This window comes from Acomys russatus, chromosome 25, assembly GCF_903995435.1.
Source record: "Acomys russatus chromosome 25, mAcoRus1.1, whole genome shotgun sequence".
Lineage (NCBI taxonomy): Eukaryota > Metazoa > Chordata > Mammalia > Rodentia > Muridae > Acomys > Acomys russatus.
In genome coordinates, this window is record NC_067161.1 from 41,412,337 (window position 1) to 41,434,922 (window position 22,586).

Sequence of the window (22,586 nt, forward strand, 5' to 3'; positions counted from 1 at the left end):
GTTGACTCCCAGCCTGAGGCCACCCCTCTGTGCTCAGGCCTGGAGCAGGAAGTGTGGTGTTAGGACACCACCATCTACAGTCACCTGGAAATGACTAAGGATGGAAGTTCCAGATGAGGCGACCTGGGCTTGGGCCTTGTACTCTGACTTTAAACACAGGGGATGATGCCATTATAGGCAGCCACAGCTAGGGCCTGTCTCCCTGAACTCAGTCAGCCTCCAGGACCATGAGCCATCTCCTCCAGCATCCTCTGGGAAGCCCAGCAATCGGGGCTGAAGAATTTGGCACTGGGCCAGGAGCAGGTGCCCAGGGTGCCCCCTTCCTCTCTCCCCTGACAGGCCACAGACCACACATTCCTGCAGAAGTGCCACTACCACCACGGCGCCAACCCACTCTACTCTAAGCCCAAGATGCCACTGCCAGAGTTTACCATCAAGCACTATGCAGGCAAGGTCACCTACCAGGTGAGAGCGGAGCCAGCCAGCATGGCCTCGGGTGCTGTGGCTTGCAGGCTGGGCCTCATCATGACTCCAGTTCTAGCCCTGTAGCCCCCTCAGCCTCTGGGGAACGGCTTAAGTTCACTGATCCTGTTTCCTCATCTGAAAAAAAAAATGGGGCTAATAATGCTAAACCTCTGAGGTAGATGTGAGACTCAGAGTAGACTTGACGGAGAGCCTCTTACTCGGAACGGTGTCACGTGGTCACTAGGATCCAAGTCACAACGTAGGATTTCAAGCCTCTGTCTACATTTGAGCCTTATTTTCCTCATCTGTGGAATGGGTAAAAGGAAGTGAAAGCACCGCCCCGCCCCACTCCTGGAAGTGTGAGCAGGGTGGAGGGGATGGGGAAAGGCCAGGACAGAAGGGAGAATCCATTCCCTCCTAAGACAGAAGGCAGAGAGGAGTCTGGGAGATGAAGGAATGCAGAGGACTGGCAACAAGCTCTTGCTGCATCCTGGCTGTACACAGGGCTGGGTAAGTGGGACCAGCCACAGATGCACTAGTGCCCTGTTTTTTCAGGTGCACAAGTTCCTGGACAAGAACCATGACCAAGTGCGCCAAGATGTGCTGGACTTGTTCGTGCACAGCCGCACGAGGGTAAGCCAGGCTGGCCTTGTACCCACCCCAACCCCTGCCCACGTTCCTGGCAGCACCCCCTCCTCCACTGGCTCTATCTCTGGTTCTCCCCAGTCCAGGAAACAGGATGCCCCTAACCCAGTCCTGCTCCTTTTTTTAAAGTTCTTTTTTCTTTTCTTAATTCATTTACCTTTACTTTTATGTGCATTGGCGTTTTTGCCTGCACATATATCTGTGTGTGAGTGTCAGAACTTTAGAGTGACAGACCGTGAGCTGCCATGTGGGTGCTGGGATTTGAAGCAGGGTCCTTTGCAAGAGCAGTCAGTGTCCTTAACCACTGAGCCATCTCTCCAGCTCCCCTCCCCCATCCCCCCCACCAGTCCTCCTCTTCACCTCTGCATCAGCCACCTGCCAGCACACACGCCATGGGCCCCACCTCAGTCTCTCATAAGACCCTTCCAGCCTGGCTCACAGTGTTAACCAGCACGCCACGGAGACTAGTCTCTGAATTCCTGACTTATGTTGGAAGCCCGATGCTCTGTGGAGTGCGCGGAGGTCAGCTCCATTGCTCATCAGCAGGTGGACCTATGACAGGGGACAGTTACATCCCCTCCCCTGTGGGCCATCCTTTTCCTCCTCTGTCAAAGGGGCCAAAATTCCCAAGCAAGACCAGGTTCGCAGCAGTGCTGTGCATTCCCCAGAATGAGAGGGGAAAGCAGGTTCAATGGGGGCTGCTCTCCAGGAGGTGCTGAGCCCACATGCAAGCCGGGATGATAGGGACACCTAGAGTCAAGTTGTTTTCAGCACCTTTCAGTCTAGGGACTTGAATATTGTTGTTCCATCCCTGTTTTGCCCTAAACCTGCTGTTTCTGTCTGTTTCCCTGTCCATCTGTCACTGGTTTCCAACACCTTGGCCCCTCCAGGTGGTGGCACACCTCTTCGCCAGCCATGCTGCACAGACCGCCCCTCCGCGCCTGGGCAAAAGCAGCTCCATTACCCGGCTCTACAAGGCTCACACGGTGGCAGCCAAATTCCAGCAGTCGCTTCTGGATCTGGTGGAAAAAATGGAGAGGTGGGTTGGGTGGGAGGGCAGAGCATCCAGTCTCGCCTTCGCCCCGTGGCCCTCGGTGGATTAGCGCCACTCTCTTTCTCTGAGATCTCACACACAGCTTCTCCTGCTGCTGCCCCAGGTGTAACCCCTTGTTCGTGCGCTGCCTGAAACCAAACCATAAGAAGGTGAGACCCCTGAGAAAGCCAAATCCTTCTGCCTGTGAAGTGTGACCCTGGGCAAGTGGCTTGGCCCCTCTGGCCCCTACCTGCCCACTGCCGGGACTACTCGCTACCAAGAGTGCCTTTGTAGCTGAACGGCCAATGTGCAAACGTCCTCCTCTCTGGGCATCCTTCTAGGAGCCAGGTCTCTTTGAGCCGGATGTGATGATGGCACAGTTACGCTATTCAGGGGTTCTGGAGACTGTGCGGATCCGCAAGGAAGGCTTTCCGGTGCGGCTGCCCTTCCAGGTGTTCATCGACAGGTATTTCCATCAGGTAGTTTCTAGCTGTACAGATTCCTCTCCAGGTCCCCACAGCCTAAGCAACATAGGACCTGTCGTGCACTGTTGCTTAGGTCATACACTATACAAAACATGTTAGATTCGACATGGGAAATATAGCTGTTGTGTTGCTTTAAAAAAAAAAAATTACGGGGCTGGAGAGATGGCTCAGCGGTTAAGAGCACTGACTGCTCTTCCAGAGGTCCTGAGTTCCATTCCCAGCAAACCACATGGTGGCTCACAACCATCCATAATGTGATCTGATGCCCTCTTCTGGCCTGTAGGGGTACATGCAGGCAGAGCTCTGTATAAATAATAATAAATAAATAAATCTTTAAAAAAAAATTACACGTGGCTCAAACGTGGCACAGTATGTGTGTAGGTTACAGGACAAGGAGTTCACCAGAGATTAAACTCAGGTTGTCAGGCTTGGTGACAGGAACCTTTGCTTTCATAGCCGAGTCTGTGTTGGATCTCTTCGGGGTGGCTCCGATAGCTATTAGCACAAGCTCCAGCAGATGTCAGTAAAGGGTCTTGCTCCGCTAAAATAGCAGATTGCGGTTTTGACACGCTGGGCTGGTATTGAGGATAGTGCTGTGGGCAAGCTTCACCCCCCAGACACGGGGATGGGATAACATCCGGCCCTCAGGCTGAGTTTGGTTCCCCAGATACCGCTGCCTGGTGTCCCTCAAGCTCAACGTGCCAGCAGATGGGGACATGTGTGTGTCATTGTTGAGCCGGCTATGCACAGTCACTCCAGACATGTACCGTGTTGGGGTTAGCAAGGTGAGTTCCGGAGACCTCACATCCAGAGATATCCAAGGGGTGTCTCCAGATGTCTCAGTTTGTTTGTTTGTTTGTTTGTTTTGGGTTTTCGAGACAGGGTTTCTCTGTGTAGCTTTGGCTGTCCTGGACTCGCATTGTAGACCAGACTGGCCTCGAACTCACAGCGATCCGCCTGCCTCTGCCTCCCGAGTGCTGGAATTAAAGGCGTGCACCACCACTGCCTGGCAGATGCCTCAGTTTAGGGTGTTAATCCACCTTGGCTCTGCTCAGAGGCCCCCTGCCATGTGTCTGCTATACCTGAACCCTAGTTTTTGCTGCTCCAAACTCCCGGCCAAGCTCTGGGAAGCCCCGCCGTCTTCTCTGTTACTGTGGGCTTCGCAGAAGGGGTATCCATTGCTGCCTCCCACCTCCAGCTCTTCCTCAAGGAGCACCTGTACCAGCTACTAGAGAGCATGCGGGAGCGAGTCCAGAACCGAGCTGCCCTCACGCTGCAGCGCTACCTGCGAGGCTTCTTCATCCAACGGCACTTCCGCTCCCTGCGCCGGAAGATCATCCTACTGCAGAGCAGGGCCCGTGGCTTCCTGGCCAGGTGAGGTCTAAAGAAGAGTAAGTCTCTGGTGTCCTCCAGGTGCGGAGGAACATGAGCTCAAGCCTGGAGCTTCCCGTCTCTGGAGGCATGCAAGCTGAAATAGGGTTCTCCAAGTCACCGTCCTCTGACTGTGGGAGTTTAGAGGATATTCCTGATACCTACCCATCAGGCCCTGGGGCTAACACATAACCACTGTGAGATCAACCCAGGCCCTGCCACTTAGATGTGCCATGTGGATTTGCCCGTGTCTCTCTGTCCCACATTGAATTCATTCTCCTTTGAGACGAAGGGTCCCCGAGTGAAATATGGGCAGTGGCACAGGCATCTGTAACCCGTTGTCGCCCCGTTGCCTCATTCTTAACTCCTCAGACAACGCTACCAGCAGATGAGGCAGAGCCTGGTGAAGTTCCGTTCCCTTGTGCACACCTACGTGAACCGCCGCCGCTACCTCAAGGTACACGCCTGCCCGGGTTGGGAGGACACTTACCCCAGCGCAAGCCCCTGCCATGCCCTCTTCCTCAGCTGGCTGGTGGTGGCTCCTCTCGGGTCTGTTTCCTGGCATGTCCCTTGGGGTGGGAGGAGAGGCTGTGTGGAGGGATGTAGCCAGCACTAGGGGCATAGTGAGCTGCAGGCATGACTTGAGTCTCTTTAGTGTGATCTGGTACTTAGCTCGCTGCCAGTCTTGCCCTCTGTCACATAAACCAACTACCAGTGGTAAATGTCCTTCCCAAAGCTCAGAAAGCATGCAATGCCTTCAGTCAAAGTTTCCTCGGGTCCCCCTGCCAACTTGTCATCTCCTCCCGTCTCTGGCTACACCTTTGCCTCTCTCGCCTTGTCACTACCTCAGTCCTATCAGTGCCACCGCGAGCCTCCAGGCGACAGGCCCTTCCCTACTGCTCGCGCCTGCCCAGGCTACCTGGCCTTGGTCTCTGCCCCCTGTGCCCTGACCATTTGCTCTCCTGCAGCTGAGGGCAGAGCGGAGGCGCCAGGCACAGGAGGCATGGCTGCGTGAGCAGGAGGTTGGTGCAGGGTCCAAGCCACAGCAGGGGACAGGGAGGGAAACTGGGCGGCGAGTGAGGTGTGGCAGCTGTCCCTTCACCCCTTACCCATCCCCTGCCCCCTGCCCCAGGAGCTGAACAAGCGTGAGGTGGTGCCAGTGAAACACCTGGAGGTGCCAGCTGAGGTGGCTGGCCTCCTGCAAGCTGCAGCAGGTGTGTGATCTCTCACAGTGTGGGGAGGTCTGGGGAGAAAGGTGCGGTCATTACAGGCATCCACCATCCACAGGCCTCAAGATGTCCAGCGTGCCCCGAGTGGCTGTTGTTCGAACCCCTAGGCTCCAGGCTGAGCCCTGTGTCATGCTTCCACTTGACATCAACAACTACCCCATGGCCAAGTTCATCCGGTGCCACTTCAAGGTAAAGGCTGGCACAAGCAGCCTGGCCCACGGGGCACTGACACTGAGACCTGACACAGCCTCCCTGAAAGCTCTTGTGGGGTGGATGTGAACCCATTGGAGGGCCTAGAGCCCTCATGGTAGTGAGACTTTCTTGGACCCTGGCTATTTAGCTCATCAACCAGCATGGGATAACCACAGCCAGACTAGGACATGGCACAGAACCTGCCTCTATGTCCTGTCCTCCTGGGTTGTTGTGACTCCCTACCTCAGTTGTTCTCTATGGGTCATAGCCTGCCCTCACCAGACCTCAGCTTCTTCATCTAGGCACTGATATGAGGAGTCAGCCTCATGGTCTCCTGTACTCTTGCCCAACATGAAGTGGTAGACATAGGTATGTCTATTGTCCCCAATGTCACCTCCCATACCCTCCTTGTGTCTCCAGGAACCCTCCTTTGGGATGCTGACAGCGCCCTTGAAGATGCCTCTTACACGGCTGCCTGTGGAACACCATGCAGAAGCCATAAGTGTCTTTAAGCTAGTACGGGAGCTGCCCCAGTCCGGCTTCAAGTGCATAGGCCTACCACGAAAACAGGCCACAAACACTCCTGCCCCTGGGTGCCAAGTGCATAGCCTGGCCTGATGAGTAGCTACAAGCTTCCCCCATATGCCCTGGACAGCCTCTGTGGCCTTCAAGCTCACCTCCTGAGTCCCATTTTCTTGGGGACAGAAGCTTATGGCAGCGAAAAGATCTGAGGTCTTTTTCCCTCAGTGGTCCTCCTGGCAATGCTGCCTCAGAGGCTCTCTGGCACCTCCTAAGGACTCCCCAGGCTGAGGGGGACAGTCCCTGGTCTAACCTAGGACCACCAACATGTGCAGAGGGAAGTTCAGAGGCTAGGAACCCAAACGAGGCAAGCAAGCTACAGAAAGCAGTCTGGAGGAGGAGGCATTTACCCATTAGGAAAAGCAGGAACTCAGAGGGGGCAGGACAAGAGAGATGTGGGGGTGAGAGGGAGAGTGGCCAGTGAAGCTTAGGTTGCAGGCTCCCAGGTCCCATTTCACCAGAGAGTTGGGGAGCCCTGGAAGGTGCTTCCTGGAAGTGATGTGGTCAGACCTGAACACTAGAGAACCTTCTGGACCAAGTGCAACCAATATGAAGGCCAAGGGTATAAGAGGATGTTTCAATGAGTGAGGGCCACAGGAGGCTCATGGGTAGAAGAGGAAGTCAGTGTACCCTTTGGATCCTAACTTCCCTGCTGGTTGTTTGACATGGAATACTAGTGTGTTATTGAAATACAAGGGACTATTTTATAGACAGGGGAACATGCCAGGAGTGCATGTTGAAGGTGGGCAGAAGCCCACGAGAGCCTACCTGTTCTAGATCCTGCGTTTCATGGGAGACCCCCACCTACATGGCACCCAGGAGATGATCTTGGGGAACTACATTGTGCACCAGGGGCTGATGGAGCCAGATCTGCGGGATGAGATCCTAGCCCAGCTGGCCAACCAAGTGTGGCGCAATCACAACCCGTACAATGCCAAGCGTGGCTGGTTGCTGCTGGCCGCCTGCCTGAGCGGCTTCGCACCTTCCTCGCACCTTGACAAGTTCCTCCTCAAGTGAGTGCAACCCACGGGGCGGTAGGTGGCCAGATAGGAGCTTGGAGGTCAGGCAAGCGGGTGCCTCTGTGTTGCCAGAAGAGCAGGCATGGATGGCAGCCAGAGATGCCATCGCGTAACTGAACCCAGAGCCAGGAGAAAGTCAAAATGGATGAAAATTGGCAGAACCCAGGGTTGGGCAAAACGGGCATGTGGAGAACTGAGAAAAGAGTTCTCGGTTCTTAGATTTCTTAAGTCATGGGGGCAGACAGGGATTAGGAACACAGCATGGACTCAGGCAATCTGGATTCGAATCCCAAGCTGAACTCTGTGACTTTGGACACGTCACTTCACCTCTCTAGGCCTTGGTTTCATCTCCTATAATATGAGGGAGATGATAGCAACAACTCTATAGCACATTTTAAGTACCCAGAACAGAGATGAGCATCTATGGCAATACGTCCCCGCTGATGGTGAAGCATTATGACCTGTGAGAGACAGTGCCCAAGTACACTGCATGACCCAGGGCCAGTACCTCTCTTTTCTCTGCTGTAAGTGGGTGGTGGTAACAGGACCCACCTAGCAGGATAGCAATGAGCACCAGACCGTGAGGAACCTCTCCAGGCTTGCATGCAGAAGGCGGCCATTCCTCAGCCAGTACTGTGGCTGTGGGGACTCCAACAGCAGGGTAAGGTCACTGTCTTGTGTAGGGTCTTTCTGAAAACGTGACCCTGGCCCCTTTCAGCACAAAATTGCTAAGGGCACGAGGAGGACCTACTAGTGGGAATAGCTCACTTGCCCTAAGCTGAGTTGGACCCCCACAGCCATCTGTCTCTTACACAGAGGAAAATTAGGAGGCCAGACAAAATGTAGGTAGTCACCAGACTACAGAGTGAAGAGATGAGGGCACAGCCCTCCACAGCCCAGGTTCCAGCCTATGCTTGCTCATACACTCCATCTGAACAATGACATTCTACCCCATCCTTGGACTTCTGTGCTAGACTAGACAGTTCTGGGCTAACCTGGGACTTCCTTTTTTTTAGGCCAGCCTCAGCACTCTCGGCTATGAGAGACCATTAGGGTGCTCTCTTACCTTGCCCATTTGTGAGTTAACCTGAGGCTGTTTTACTTCACCTTAGAGCTAAGAGCTAGCCTGAGGCTCCAGTAGGATCCAACTCCCTATTCCTCCTGCCAGGTTTGTGTCTGATTATGGGCAGAATGGCTTCCAGGCTATGTGCCAGCATCGCCTCCTGCAGGCTATGGGCTCAGGGGCTGCCCGCACCTTTCCCCCGACCCAGCTCGAGTGGACTGCCATTCAGGAGAAGGCCAGTATGGCCCTAGATGTGAGCTGCTTCAACGGTATGTAGGCTCATCCCTCAGGCTGCTTCCGAAAGGAAGAGCAGCTAGAGTCAGCAGCAAGCACAAAAGGCTCTGAAGCCAGGGAGGGGCTCATACCAGTGTGGCAGTGCAGGGAAGAAGTGGGGGTTGAGACATGGCATAGGGGCACGGGAGCCAGTGAGGCTGGCCCGAAGATGCCCCTAGACTGAGTACACAACTGGCTGTGCCAGGTGACCAGTTCTCCTGTCCGGTGCACGCCTGGAGTACGGGGGAAGCAATGGCTGGAGACATTCTGAAGCACAGGTTGGCTCCTCCTAGGATGCCCCATCCAGCACCCCCATGACCTGGGAAGGAGGGGCAGGAGACACCATCCCTGGGGGGGTCCAGAGGACCACGTTGGCCATGCTTGAGGTCTGACTCATACCCCACAGTCTCCAGGCAGTCCCTAACAATTTCACTCTTTATTTCTATTTCTCTGAACACTGGCCAGGGGGCTGGCTGATGGTTGGAGGGGCTGGACAGTGGCCATGAAGAATGGAGTCCAGTGGGCAGAGCTGGCCGGACATGACTATGTGCTGGACTTGGTGTCAGATCTGGAACTGCTCAGGGACTTTCCTCGACAGAAATCCTACTTCGTTGTGGGCGCAGAAGGGCCTTTGGCTGGCAGGGGAGACAACAGAGGGTACATAGATAGCTACTTGCCCAGACCACTTCCCCTGGGCAGCTGGCTCTGCTCATCAGCTGGTGGGAAAGGCTGAGTTCTGGGAGTGGGATCCATTTTTGTTTGTTTGTTTGTTTGGTGGTTTGACCTAAGTGGACCTTGAGCTCCTGGGCTCAAGCCATTCTCCTACCTCAGCTTCTGGAGTCTGGAGCTGCAGTGTGTACCACCATGCCTAGTAATTCTGCCCCTCAACTGTGGAAGCCACCCAAACCAGGACACACAGCCATTTCCATGGGACTCCTTTGGGCTCAGCTGTCCTGTGCCTCCCCTTCCATCCACAGGGTGTTTAGGAACTGCTGGGATTCAGATGAGGACACACCCACAAGACCCCAGCCCCAGGACCACATGCCCAAAACGCCTGCCTTTGATGGGTACTGCATCCACAATGAGGCTGGTACAACAGGGGACACGGAGACCCAGAGATGGACAGCAACCCGCCAAGGTCAGCCAGCAATGGCCATTGCAGCAGAGGGAAAAGAGGAAGGGGGTGTGGAGACCCACATAAGAAGTGAACTTGGCCCTTCTGTGCCCTCACCAGCTATGGACAGCACTGGAGAGCCCGCTGTGCCCCCAAGGGAGCTGGATGGTTACTTGGACAGCCTCTTCGACCCCGTGCTGGCCTGTGGGGATGCGGTAGGGTTGCAGAGGGGTGTCTGCAGGTGGCAGACTCAATGACATGCCCCACCAGAGACATAGCTCATGTCTTAGGGTGACACCTGAGCCTTGACACAGCCTGGCAGCTGGGGATGTCCCTGGCTGCCTTGGAAGGAGCCACAGCTAAATGTCAGGACCCTAGCTGTCGCATGCGGCAGAAGCCACCCTTATAGGATGGCTTGGCTGGATCACCTCCCAAGACTTCCTTGCCCTAGGGAACCCCAGCATAGACACTGATTCCCCACAGAAGTTCCATGCGGAGGGGGTGGATTGGGAGCAGGTGTCAGGTGTCAGGTGCCTGTTGCCATGGGTCCTGGGGATCACAGCAGTGAGGCAGTCACTGCTGCCCCAGGACTTGGAGAAACCAACAGCCATCGCCTACCGCATGAAAGGTGGGGGCCAGCCAGGTGGAAGCGGTGGCAGTGCTTCTGAAGACATCCCCAGGAGACCTCCAGAGCCCAAGCTCAAGCCTAGTCAGTGCTTCCTTAAGCATGCTTCTGGGCTAGGGGTGGGCGGTACACAGGGGGGAGCTCCTGCCTCCCTAAGACCTGTGCCCACCTGTGCCATCTGCCTGGTTCCCCAGTCCCAGGCCTGGATGCCTCCACACTGGCTCTGCAGCAAGCCTTCATCCACAGGCAGGCTGTGCTACTGGTAAGTGGGGACCGGGCACAAAGTGTGTGTGTGTGTGCCTGTGTGTGTGTCTGTGTGCATGCACCAGTGGTGTACACAGGAATAAGTCCACCTGGTCACCATGACCACCTATTCCCAGGCCCGGGAGATGACCCTACAGGCTTTGGCACTCCAGCAGCAGCCCCTGAGTTCAAGCCCAAGACCCCAGCTCCCAGAGGTGAGCAGAGATACCCAGGATAAAGAGGAATATTGTGATACCCCAGGGCTTTACTGTGCCTCTCTGAGGCCAGGAGTCCCGTAGTCCACTTTGGGAAGAGATGGGGTGCCTGGGAATAAGCCAGTATGTCCTGTATGTCATGGTCTACTCTCCACAGAGACCCCTAGCTCCAGAGGCACGGCCCAAGTGTGTAGGCATCGGCCCTCCAGCCAAGCCTGTGCTCGTGCGTCCCACTCCACAGTCATTGGCCCCAGGCTCTGTGGCAAAGGCCCCGAAGATCCCTAGCAAGCCAGTGGCTGCTCCAATCCTAGCTCAGGATTGGACTGTTCCAGAATCCAGTGAGTGTTCATCTAAGACCAGAGACTGCCCAAACAGGCCGGGGCATCTGGGCCTCATAGCCTCACCTGGCTACCTCTCCTCACAGACTCAGCCTCCCCAGAGCTGGTCCGGTATTCCACACTCAACTCAGAGCACTTCCCCCAGCCCACACAGCAGATCAGAAGCATCATCAAACAATACAAGCAGCCGCCCTGCGCAGGACGCCCTGAGGCCCGCAGGTGGGTCCAGCCACCAGCCCTCAGCTTACCTTCAGCAGCTCTGTGCTGGCCCTCATCACCATCAAGATGGGCCTCTGAGAAACGGGAGGCCAGGGCTGCCATGGTGGAAGGGTCTCCACCATGGGGACTGTGGGTAAGGGGATACCTAGTGTCTAACCTGCCATGCTTTACCTGCTAGAACGGATGGTGGGAAGGTGTTCAGGAGGCCACCTGACCCCCATGAGGAGGCCCTAATGATCCTGAAGGGACAGAAGGCTCACCTGGCGGTAGTGCCTGGCACTCAGGTGAGGAAAGGGTTGGGTACCCCCAGGAGGATAGAAGCCTCAGAAACCAGTTGCTGTCTCAGCATGGCTTTATACCTTCCCTCCACGGCCTGCTTACTGCCTCATGAGTGCTCTGTTTTGTGGTGGCACAGGTGTCCAGAGAAGCTGTGGCCTTGGTGAAGCCGGTGACCAGTGCTCCAAGGCCATGCACGGGGCCCACTCCACATGAGGGCCAGGAAGAGGAGACATACAAGTGGTGTCCAAGTGAGTGAGTGAGCCTGTGAGCACACAGGAGTCTTTGGGGGCTGTGTCTGTCTCTGAGTTAAAGTGCACACTGTTGGGGGGCGGGAGAGCACTTAAATCACTGGTTTTGGGCCAGCCCCACCTTGGCTTCAGTTAATTCTACTGAAACGCATGGAAATAATACTATTTGTTTCTACCTGGTAACAACGGGGGTGGGTGGGTGGGGAAGCACAGATATCAAGTTGCTTCCCAGGGCCACACAGCTTGAAAGTATCAGACCCATGCACCAAAAGTGTCTGGCTCTTTCTTGCCCATCAGTCAGGTGTCAGCTCACCTGAATCAGCCTGCTGTACTTTCCCCATACCTCCTATCACCAGAAGCACTATAAAGTCCTCCCTGGTCCTGCCTTTCCTGCTGGGTCCTAGGAAGCCCCCGTTTTCCTCTCTGCTCCTGCCCTCCATAGTGCAGCCCTCAAGGTCACTAGAGCCTCCAGAGGATCCTGTGCAGACACAACTGCACCGCCTAGTCAACCCCAACTTCTACGGCTACCAGGACGCCCCCTGGCGGATATTCCTGCGCAAAGAGGTGCCTTCGAAGGCCAGAAGATAGGCTAATATGGGCGGGGCCAGATATGGGCGGGGCCAGATATGGGCGGGGCTATCCAGGAAGCCAGAGCTGAGGAACCGTGAAGAATGAGAATGGGGCTTGGAGCTAGGGTAGGAGACAGCCAGGGGCTGCATTTGAGGGTGGAGCAACCCATGGGTAACTAAGACCTTCCCACACAGGTATTTTACCCTAAGGACAGCTACAGTCACCCGGTGCAGCTAGACCTCCTGTTCCGGCAGGTGAGGCCTTCTTTCCTCCCCCCCTGCAGCGTCCGTGGGTTTGAGCACTGTTCTACAGATTCTCCCACTCCCACAAACAAGTTTAGAAGGGCCACACATCCAACTAATGAGTTATCACAATTCAATCTGGCCATATGTGCACACGCTTATAACCCCAGAACCCAGAAGGTGGAGGAAAAAGGATCAGGAGTTTTGATACAAGGCCCTGTATCAACAAAACAAAACAAAGCAGCCAGGTGTGATGGCACACGCCTTTAATTCCAGCACTGGGAGGCAGAGGCAGACGGATCTCTGTGAGTTCCAGGCCAGCCTGGTCTACAAAGTGAGTCTAGACAGCCAAGGCTACACAGAGAAACCCTGTATTGGAGGGGGAAAAAAACAAAACAAAAATATAAACAGTCACTCTGAGTTCAGCAGGGCCTAGAGGTCAAATCCCAGCCTCACTGGATACATTTGGAAATTAAGGCCTGAGAAAGGCAGGAGGGATTAGAAGGCGGCCATATAGGGATAGGATAACAAAAGGCACCCAGTTGACAGATGGCCCCAGAACTGCAGGACAGGAACCCTTCCCACCCACGTACCTAGACCATAGACCTCAGCCAGCGGGGCACACTTGTCCCTGCAGATCCTGCATGACACAGTGTCTGAGGCCTGCCTTCGCATATCTGAAGAGGAGCGGCTCCAGATGAAGGCCCTGTTTGGTATCTTGGGGAAGGGGAGGGCTGCTGGGGGGGCCTGCCCTTGGCTGGAAGAAAGCTAAAGACACGCCTTGCCCTCTTCCCTCCCACACACGCCTGTGACTATTCAGCCTCGCCAGGCTGCACGGTTGGAAGGCAACATCCACACAATATGGCCCTTCCATCTATCTGTGGCTTCTAGTTCCTAGCACAGACATTGGTCAGACAGCTTATTGCTGGTACCAGCCTCTCACCCTCAACCCCCTGAGACGTGAGCTGGCAAGGAGGAGAAAGAGGGTCCTGACCAAAACTGGTTTCCCTTAGCCCAAAACCAGGTGGACACTCAGCGACCGCTGGTAACGGAAAGTGTGAAACGGGCTGCAATCAGCATGGCCCGAGACAGCTGGGAGATCTACTTTTCCCGCCTCTTCCCAGCGATGGTATGAGCCCCTGCTCACCCCTTCCTGCCCGCCCAGTGCAGCCAGGGATTAAGATGGAAGGCTTCAACCAGGCTCACCCTCTCCCTAGGGCAGCGTGGGCACTGGCGTGCAGATCCTAGCTGTATCGCACACGGGCATCAAGCTCCTGAGGATGGCCAAAGGCAGCAGGGAGACAAGCAGACAGCTTCGGGTCCTGTGTGCATACAGGTGATTGGCAGACGGGTGGGAGGGTACTGTCTGGACATAGGCACAGACTGGCATCAACATCTCACTGTGCTCCTCGGGGCTGTTATTAGCACCTGTGATGTGCTATGCCAAGCCTTTTTACTTAAGTCCATGTCAGAGAGTTGGAAAGTGAGGCACAGAGAAAAGTTGGTGGTGTGGGGTCACATAGGCAGGAAGTGGTTGTGGTGGGAGCCCTGCCTCCAGAGCTCACTGTACAGAGGCAGGACTGCTGAGATTAAGCAAGTCCTCAGGCATCTGGGAGAAGAGATGGCCCTGGCCCTGAGACTCCCTACGGGAGACCCTTTGTCCCTTTCAATATGAGGTCAGGAAAGAGCTTTGATCACTAGATGGATAGAAACTCCTTGCTCTGAAGGATAAAACTGGGCCAACGGATGAGACAAAGGTATTGTGTGAGCAAAGTCTGGTTTTGTGGTTGGACTGAGAGACTGGAATTCAGTACAAAGGGTTTCAAGAGATACACAGAACCCACAGACAGTCAGAGAGGGGAAATAGGCTCAGAAAATGCCTGTAGGCTGTTGATGCTTGGTTGTTTTGTTTTTAAGATGTATTTATTATTATGTATACAGTGTTCTGCTTGCCTGTACACCTGCAAGCCAGAAGAGGGCATCAGATCACATTATAGATGGTTGTAAGCCACTATGTGGTTGCTGGGAATTGAACTCAGGACCTCCAGAAGAGCAGTCAGTAGTGCACTTAACCTCTGAGCCGTCTCTCCAGCCCTGACACTTGGTTTTTAAACTCTATTTTACTTCGGGTATTGAAGCCTCTACCTCCCTTCCACCAACCCTGTAACCCTGAGATTGAGAAAGAATGGTAGCAGGGAAGTGGGGTGCAGACAGGTGGGGTGCAGACCCCTTTACTTCTCCTGGCAGTTTAAGGTCAGTTGAGTTCTTGGACCAATCTCTGTTAACAGCAAACACAACAGGCTCGTTAAAAAAGTTTCTCTCCATGCACCACACCAATCTCTGGTCTCTCCAAACTGCTACACGCCACAAGCTACCACCGCATGCCGCACTTTCTCTTGCCTAGATCTATTTATCTTCCCCAGAGTCCTAGACCACGACCCTCTCCATGCCCCAAGAGGCAGGCCATTACCAGCTGGCAAAGACCACGCCCCGCACAAGACAATTATCAGCTGTGGACAAACTAAAGGCCAAACTAAAATCTCACCCTTGGGATTAAAACAAAAACATATTTGCCAAGTGGTGGTGGTGCATGCCTTTAATCCCAGCCCTTGGGAGGCAGAGGCAGGCAGATCTCTGTGAGTTCGAGGCCAGCCTGGTCTACAAAGCAAGTCCAGGACAGTCAAGGCTACACAGAGAAACCCTTCTCAAAAGAAAAAAAAAAGCAAACAAACGAAAAAATATACTTACATAATATAACCAAGTTTGCAAAGAAACCAAAACTTCCATTACAGCAGGCAGGCATCCTTTTGGCCACAGGGTCCTGCCCTCATGCCACTTTCTCTCTCCCCAGCTTTGCTGACATCCTATTTGTGACCATGCCATCACAGAACATGCTAGAGTTCAACTTGACCAACGAGAAGATCATCCTCTTCTCAGCCCGCGCTCGTCAGGTCAAGACCCTAGTAGACAGCTTCATTCTGGAGCTGAAGAAGGTTGGGGTTCCTTCGCAGGTGTTGCCTGCCACTGCAAGACAGATGCGTCGCAGCCCCTCTGCCCAGACACTGTGACTACACTACCACAGGCGCACACCTCCGAGCACATCCACTGACTTCCTTGCCAATGAGCTGTGTCTTCCCTTTGCCGTGCCTTTTCTTTTGCTTTCCCAGCATCTGCCCTCAGCTGGTTGGAATGCACCTCCTCTAAGCCCCAAGCCAATTGTCTCCTCAAAACTGCATTGCTTTCCCTGTGAACCTCCTTCTCTGTTCACCCCTGCACCGCGCCAGGATATGCCCCAAGTCCAGCACCCAACCCAAGAGGTTCCAGAAGAGGGTTTAGGGAGGGACCAGTGGCTAAGGCACAAGAGTGTGCTCAGCAACCTCAGGCTTGCATCCTATGTAACACCTTACTCTCTGCCTATCTAAGGAATGCCCCACCCACTTCCCCCCTCCCCCCCCCCCGCCCGCCTAGGGAATGTGCCTTCTCTGATGGGTTAGGAGAAGGGACAGTAGAGGTGCTGGACGCCCCTGGAATGAAGGGCAGTACTCAGCACTCTATTCCTGGTGCTTGCTTTCCAGGACTCTGACTACGTTGTGGCGGTGAGGAACTTCCTGTCTGAAGACCCGGAACTGCTCTCCTTCCACAAGGGCGACATCATCCACCTGCAGGGCCTGGAGCCACCTAGAGTGGGTCAGCTCCATGGCTGGGTGGAAGTACACAAAAGAAGGAAGGCTGAGAAAAGTCCTTCCCTGGTCCGCGCTAACGCAAGCTCCTTCCGCAGGATACAGCGCAGGCTGTGTAGTCCGCAAGAAGCTGGTGTACCTGGAGGAGCTGCGGCGGAGAGGCCCTGACTTTGGTGGGTGCTTGTGGGTACCCCAAACCTGGAGGACCAGACAGGGGTGCTAGTCCAGCTTCCAAACACACTGCAGATGCATGATAAGAACCTATTGGTGCCCCCTTACTTTCCTATGGTGACCTGACCCTGCCAGCCAGCAGCCCTTCACCCTAATCTCCGCCTGCAAAAAATGGCTGAAGTGTGTCTCCATGCCATCCGTTATCGCCTATTGCTCTTAGCATTCATCCCCAGCCCCACAAAAAAACAAAACAAAACACCCACAAACAAACAAAAAACCAAGGACAAAAATAGCACTAGGAATGGCTCAAGGGGGCGTCCAAGCCACCTCAAAAGTTTGTCTGTCCTAAGACAAGACCATCCGGTTTTCCTCTACTTGTCCCTAGGCTGGCGGTTCGGGGCCGTCCACGGGCGCGTGGGCCGCTTCCCTTCAGAGCTCGTGCAGCCTGCCGCTGCTCCAGACTTCCTGCAACTCCCGGCCGAGCCGGGCCGGGGGCGCGCTGCCGCGGTGGCCGCCGCCGTGGCCTCCGCAGCAGCCGCACGGGAGGTGGGGCGCCGGAGAGAGGTGAGGGGCCAGGAGGAGACTCCAGGGGCGGGGCCAGCCTAGGATACAGCCAATCCCGTGCAAGGGACTGGCCTAAAGGGCGGGGCCTGACTTGGAAGCGGAGTCTTTGCCAAGTGGTAAGTGAGGAAGGCTCGAAGGGTCCTGCTGCGTGGCTTTCACAGAAGGGTCAGCGTGCTGGTGGCGATGTGTCTTGGCAACTACACCTATCCCGCAGGGTCCCCCAGTCAGGGCGCGTTCCGCTGACAGCGGAGAGGACGCCGTGGCGCTCCCACCGAGCACAATGCTCGAATTTGCTCAGAAGTATTTCCGAGACCCTCGGAGGCGTCCCCGGTGGGTTGTGACCCGTCCTCCTCGTCCCCTTCTCTGTGTTGTCTTGAAGTCACTCAGGCTGTAGGCTGTTGGCTGCGGCCCTACTTCTGGAGGGTGGATCCAGAGTCCCCTCAGTCTCAGCCTCTGGGTGCCTTCCTATGTTAAGACCCACTGAAGGGGAAGAGAGGTGGCCAAAGGCTGGGAGGCAGGACTGGGTAGAGAGGCGTCCATTTGTTGCAGGGATGGCCTCAAGCTGAAGTCTAAGGAGGACCGGGAGTCTAAAACTCTGGAGGACATGCTTTGCTTCACTAAGGTGCACGTTCTGTGCCTCAGTTTCCTCATCTGTAAAGCGGTGATGCAAAAACCTTCCTTCTATGCCCTAGAGCAAATACTTGTCCCCATTGAAAGCCTCTGGCTCTCAGCATCTGGAGCCAGGGTTCCTTGCAGTACAGTGTCTGTCCCTGTTTTGTGATGCTTGAATGCATGGTACAGTCCCTCTTCTGTTCTGTCCCAACTCCATTGTGATACAACCCCTTGGTCTCTACACAGGCCCCGATCCAGGAATCCCTCATTGAACTCAGTGACAGCAATCTCAACAAGATGGCCGTTGACATGTTCCTAGGTGTGTGGGACGCAGTACTGTGTAACCTGTGTTTGTTACTTCCCCCTCTGGTTCTCAGAGTTTTCTTGTCCCCAAACCTGAGACACTCTGAAGAGAATGGAGGGCTCTAGCTGTGTCAGCTGCAGCCTCTCAGAGAAGGAATTGACCTTGGAGCCCCGTGGGAATGGGCAGCTGAGGGCGTGGTGAGCCTGAGCAGGATGGGTCTTTTCTGCAGCTGTGATGAGGTTCATGGGAGATGCCCCACTAAAGGGGCAGAGTGATCTGGATGTCCTCTGCACCCTCCTGAAGGTCAGTCCTGAAGCGTGTGTGTCTCTTGCTTGCTCTATGCCTTGGTTTCCCCCCATCTGTCAGGCATAGCAGTGGGAAACCTCCATGTTGCCCAGAGAGGAGTGAATGCATCCCATTGGTGCTTGGAGGGTCGAGAACTCCCACACTTGGCACAGCAGGTGATCTAGGCTGCCTTTTTTTTTTTTTTTTTTTTTTTCAGTTTTGTGGGGATCATGAGATCATGCGAGATGAATGCTACTGCCAGATTGTGAAGCAGATCACAGACAACAGCAGCTCCAAGCAGTGAGTCACCTAGGCCTCTCAGCCCACACTGCCCCATCTCAGAACTCCTCCCTCCTCAGCCTTGCCCCACTCCCCTTCTTCTCTTCTTCCCTGCTCTGTTTTGGGAGTTGCCATTTGTCCGAACCATGCCATTTCTGCCCTTTCTTCCTCCATGAAAAAGGCAACCCCTTTTCATTGCCAACAATTTCCATTTTCAGTCCACAAGTGTGTGGGATGCAGGACTGGTTCTTGGCTGCGTGTAACAGAAATCCAATTCAGGGCGGCTTGAGTGAAAGCAAGAACCTATTGGTTCAAGCAGCCAAAATTCAGTCAGGATGTGCTTTCAGGCACAGTTGGGTCCAGGTACCATTAGAAAGCAAGCTTTTGAGCCAGGCTTGGTGACACACACCTTTAATCCCAGCACTGGGGAGGCAGAGGCAGACGGTTCGCTGTGAGTATGAGGCCAGCCTGATCTACAAAGCAAGTCCAGGGCAACCAAGGCTACACAGAGAAACCCTGTCTCGAAAAACCAAAAGAGAGAAAGAAAGAAAGCTTTCAGGGAGATGGCTGAGAGGTGGAGTGTGCTTGCTGCTCTCCAGAGGATCTAAGTTCAGTTGCCAGCACCCGTGCCAGGCAGCTCACAACTGCCTGTGACTCCAGCTCCAAGGGACCCAACTCTTATCTTCTGGCCTTTAGGACACATGCACTCATGTGCACATGCCCACACACAGGCACAATAGCAACGAGGACGACAACAACAACAACAAAACAAATCTTTAGAATGATGGCATGCTCCCTCCATCCTCTGGTCCACAGTATCTCTGAAATGCTGATACATACAGAGCAGACAAAGGCTCCAGCTATTCCTGGCCTAAGAGTCACTCTTTTTATACTTCTTAGCTGCATTTGTCCTCTGAATGAGGGATCAGATCAGAACAACTGGGACAGAGCTCATTCCCACAACGAGGGACAGTTGGTCAAACCACCGAGAGCTAATGAGCTATGTATTCAGAGGATATTGTTCAGAAATGGAATGGGGGGTGGGGGCGGGCACGGGAAGCTGTAGGGGTTGAAATCAAGTCACCCTGGGCATAGTGGCACTTGCCTGCAATCCGAGCACTTCGCTGAAGTAGAAGTTTGGTGTCAGCCTGGCCCTTATAGCAAAACACACACACTCTCTATCTCTATCTCTGTCTCTCTCTCTCCCCTCTTCTATCCCTGCCCCCAACACCTCTCTATCTGTGCTTGCAAATGCATGCATACATGGAGGCCAGGGGTCAACTTTGGTTATTTTCCTCTTCCTTCCTTCTTCCTCTCTTTTTTTCTTTCTTTCTTTCTTTCTTTCTTTCTTTCTTTCTTTCTTTCTTTCTTCTTTCAACAGTGTCTCACACTGGACTAAGTTCTCACTGTTTTAGCTGGTAAGCTCCAGGGATCTACCCAGCCAGTGGCCAAGGATAGGCTTCCAGGAGCAGGGAAAGCATTTTATTTCCTGATGGCTAGGAGTGAACTTTGTGGCAGAAGTGGGCAAGAACTGACCTGAGGTTGCTGGCACATGCTGACATGCCCAGCTTTACCTCTGTGCTGGAGATCCAAACTCACTTTACCCACCTTGGCATCTCTCAGACTGAAAAATGGTCCTTATGTGGCAAGCAAGAGGGCTCAGTGAGTGAAGTGCTTGCTTTGCTGGCCTGATAATCAGAGTTCAATCCCCAGACCTGATGTAAAAATGAGAGGAGAGAACCGACCCCACAAATGTGTCCTGTGACCTCCACGTACTCTACATGGCATACCCGTAGCCAAACATGCAAATATTGCACACACCATTTTTAAAAAGAAAGAAATTCTTTTTTTTTTTTTTTTTCCCCGAGACAGGGTTTCCCTGTAGCCTTGGCTGTCCTGGACTAACTTTATAGACCAGGCTGGCCTCAAACTCACAGCTATCTGCCTGTCTCTGTCTCCCCAGTGCTGGGATTAAAGGTGTGCGCCACCACTCCCAGCAAAATTATTCTTATACCTGTTACCCAACATTAACAGAATGTCTTTTTTTTTTTTTTTTTTTTTTTTTTTTAAGATTTGTTTATTGCTTATTTATACAGTGGTGTACATGTACATCTGCAGGCCAGAAGAGGGCATCAGGTTACATCATAGATGGTTGTGAGCCACCATGTGGTTGCTGGGAATTGAACTCAGGACCTCTGGAAGAGCAGTCAGTGCTCTTAACCTCTGAGCCATCTCTCCAGCCCCAACAGAATGTCTTTTATCCTTGGTTCCTACTTGTGTTCTGCTTATGATAATTGTTTCAGTCATAGACACAAGGTATAAAACAAAGAATAGGGTGCTCACTTTTGTAACATATATATGTGTGTATATAACATATATAATATATATAACATATATATAGTATATACATATGTATATATACTAAAATTATTGGTATGATATGAAAAAGATTATCATAGCCCCTGTACAAGGATGACATGTTAATTTATGAAACATTCTATATTTTAAAAGCAAAAAAAAAAAAAAAACCCCAAAAACCAAAAAACAACAACAAAAAAACAACAAACCAGGCTGTGGTGGCGCACGCCTTTGATCCCAGGACTTGGGAGGCAAAGGCAGGCGGATCACTGACTTCAAGGCCAGCCTGGCCTACAGCGTGAGTTCCAGGACAGCCATGGCTACCCTCCAGCAGTGACTTGCAGCTGGTAGCAAGAGAAACTCTGTCTTGAAAAACCAAAATACATACACACATACACGGAAAGTGGGGAAATGAGACCACACATGAATGAAGACCAGAAGGCCCCGCCCTCTAACTATCAGACTATTGAAACAATGAGAAATCTCAAAAGAAAAGGCTAAAGCTTGGCGCCAGCAGAGGAGGAAAGTGCCTCGCAGAAAGAGGTATCATAGTCCTTACAACTTGTCAGGCTACTCTGCAGGACAGACTAGGCCCGAGAAAACCATGATATGGGACCATATCTGGTCAGGACTGCATCCCTGGCCTTCTATTTAAACCCAAACCTCATGCCAGGACTGGTTAGTCCTCTTCTCAGTGCGGCCACATTGAATAAATATGCCTATCCACTTTCAAAAGTAAAAGAAACCCCCCAAATCTAGCTATATCAGCCCCAGTTGGTCCCATGCTCATTTTTTTTTTTAAGATGATTTATTATTTAGTGCTCTGCCTGCATGTACACTTGCAGGCCAGAAGAGGGGCATCAGATCACATTATAGATGGCTGTGAGCCACCATGTGGTTGCTGGGAATTGAACTCAGGACCTCTGGAAGAGCAATTAGTGCTCTTAACCTCTGAGCCATCCCTCTAGCGCCCTGTGGCTCATTCTTGAACGTACCACAAAGGCTCAGGATGCAGCTGTTGGCTGGTTTGGATCTGAACTCTGTTTTTTGTTTGCTTGTTTGTCTTTCGAGACAGGGTTTCTCTGTGTAGCTGTGCCTGTCCTGGACTCGCTTGGTAGATCAGGCTGGCTTTGAACTCACAGTGATCCACCTGCCTCTGCTCCCCGCCCCCCAGTGATGGGATTAAAGGTGGGATCACCATGCCCAGCTGCATCTGAACTCCGATTGATGAGTCTTGGATCCTGTGTCCACCTCTAAGCCACCTATGATGTGACCCCTGTGTGCTTACAGGGACAGCTGTCAGCGAGGCTGGAGGCTGCTGTACATTGTGACTGCCTACTACAGTTGCTCTGAGGTCTTCTATCCATACCTCAGGCGTTTCCTCCAACACGTAAGCTGGACCCCAGGTCTGCCCTTCCAAGGTGAGAAGCTGTGAGTGGGGACTCGCACACAGGGACAGGGCATGCAACCGTGGGCTGGGACAACCAGAGAGCCTGGCCCTATGGCAGGTGCCAAGGCACTCATGAAGATCCCAAGGGGGTTGATGCAGGGGTGGCTCTGCTCTCATGTGGGGGCGGCCAGGGAAGGCTTCCAGGAGCAGGGATTGCCCTGGGTAGTGAATGCACAGAAAGAGTTTCCAGGTAGACTTTGTAAGAGTCAAAGCCCAGAGACGGAGTGCATGACATGTATGAGAAATGGAGGGAGCCAGCCTGTAAAACCAGCGCATGCCTGTAAAACCAGCACTCTGAGCCTGGTCTACAAAAGCAAGTCCAGGAAAGCCAAGGCTACACGGAGAAACCCTGTCTCGAAAAACCAAAACAAAAAAAAAAAAAAAAAAAAAAAGAGAAAAGAAAAGAAAGAAAAAGAAAAAACAAAAGAAAGAAGGA

General features: G+C 53.4%; 1 protein-coding gene and 1 non-coding gene across 2 annotated transcripts in view; both read left to right on the plus strand.

Annotated features, from left to right (window-relative positions):
• Myo15a (myosin XVA) overlaps positions 1-22,586 on the plus strand; it is a 56,289-nt gene that overhangs the window by 17,577 nt on the left and 16,126 nt on the right. Inside the window, 40 exon segments of the mRNA XM_051167524.1 lie at positions 340-465; positions 1,021-1,098; positions 2,001-2,149; positions 2,268-2,313; positions 2,485-2,609; positions 3,296-3,413; positions 3,827-4,002; positions 4,372-4,456; positions 4,968-5,021; positions 5,132-5,213; positions 5,287-5,417; positions 5,841-5,936; positions 6,777-7,012; positions 8,187-8,350; positions 8,560-8,632; positions 8,820-9,011; positions 9,332-9,492; positions 9,589-9,683; positions 10,057-10,177; positions 10,288-10,355; positions 10,474-10,551; positions 10,709-10,889; positions 10,976-11,108; positions 11,287-11,392; positions 11,524-11,602; positions 12,078-12,199; positions 12,400-12,459; positions 13,085-13,160; positions 13,461-13,576; positions 13,665-13,783; positions 15,299-15,440; positions 16,023-16,134; positions 16,226-16,300; positions 16,684-16,862; positions 17,077-17,192; positions 17,412-17,484; positions 17,721-17,793; positions 18,008-18,081; positions 18,281-18,363; positions 21,991-22,121. Coding sequence (XP_051023481.1) covers positions 340-465; positions 1,021-1,098; positions 2,001-2,149; positions 2,268-2,313; positions 2,485-2,609; positions 3,296-3,413; positions 3,827-4,002; positions 4,372-4,456; positions 4,968-5,021; positions 5,132-5,213; positions 5,287-5,417; positions 5,841-5,936; positions 6,777-7,012; positions 8,187-8,350; positions 8,560-8,632; positions 8,820-9,011; positions 9,332-9,492; positions 9,589-9,683; positions 10,057-10,177; positions 10,288-10,355; positions 10,474-10,551; positions 10,709-10,889; positions 10,976-11,108; positions 11,287-11,392; positions 11,524-11,602; positions 12,078-12,199; positions 12,400-12,459; positions 13,085-13,160; positions 13,461-13,576; positions 13,665-13,783; positions 15,299-15,440; positions 16,023-16,134; positions 16,226-16,300; positions 16,684-16,862; positions 17,077-17,192; positions 17,412-17,484; positions 17,721-17,793; positions 18,008-18,081; positions 18,281-18,363; positions 21,991-22,121 — 4,504 coding nt within the window.
• Positions 20,745-20,849, plus strand: LOC127208911 (U6 spliceosomal RNA). Its single transcript, XR_007833166.1, has one exon. It is a non-coding gene; the product is annotated as a U6 spliceosomal RNA (small nuclear RNA).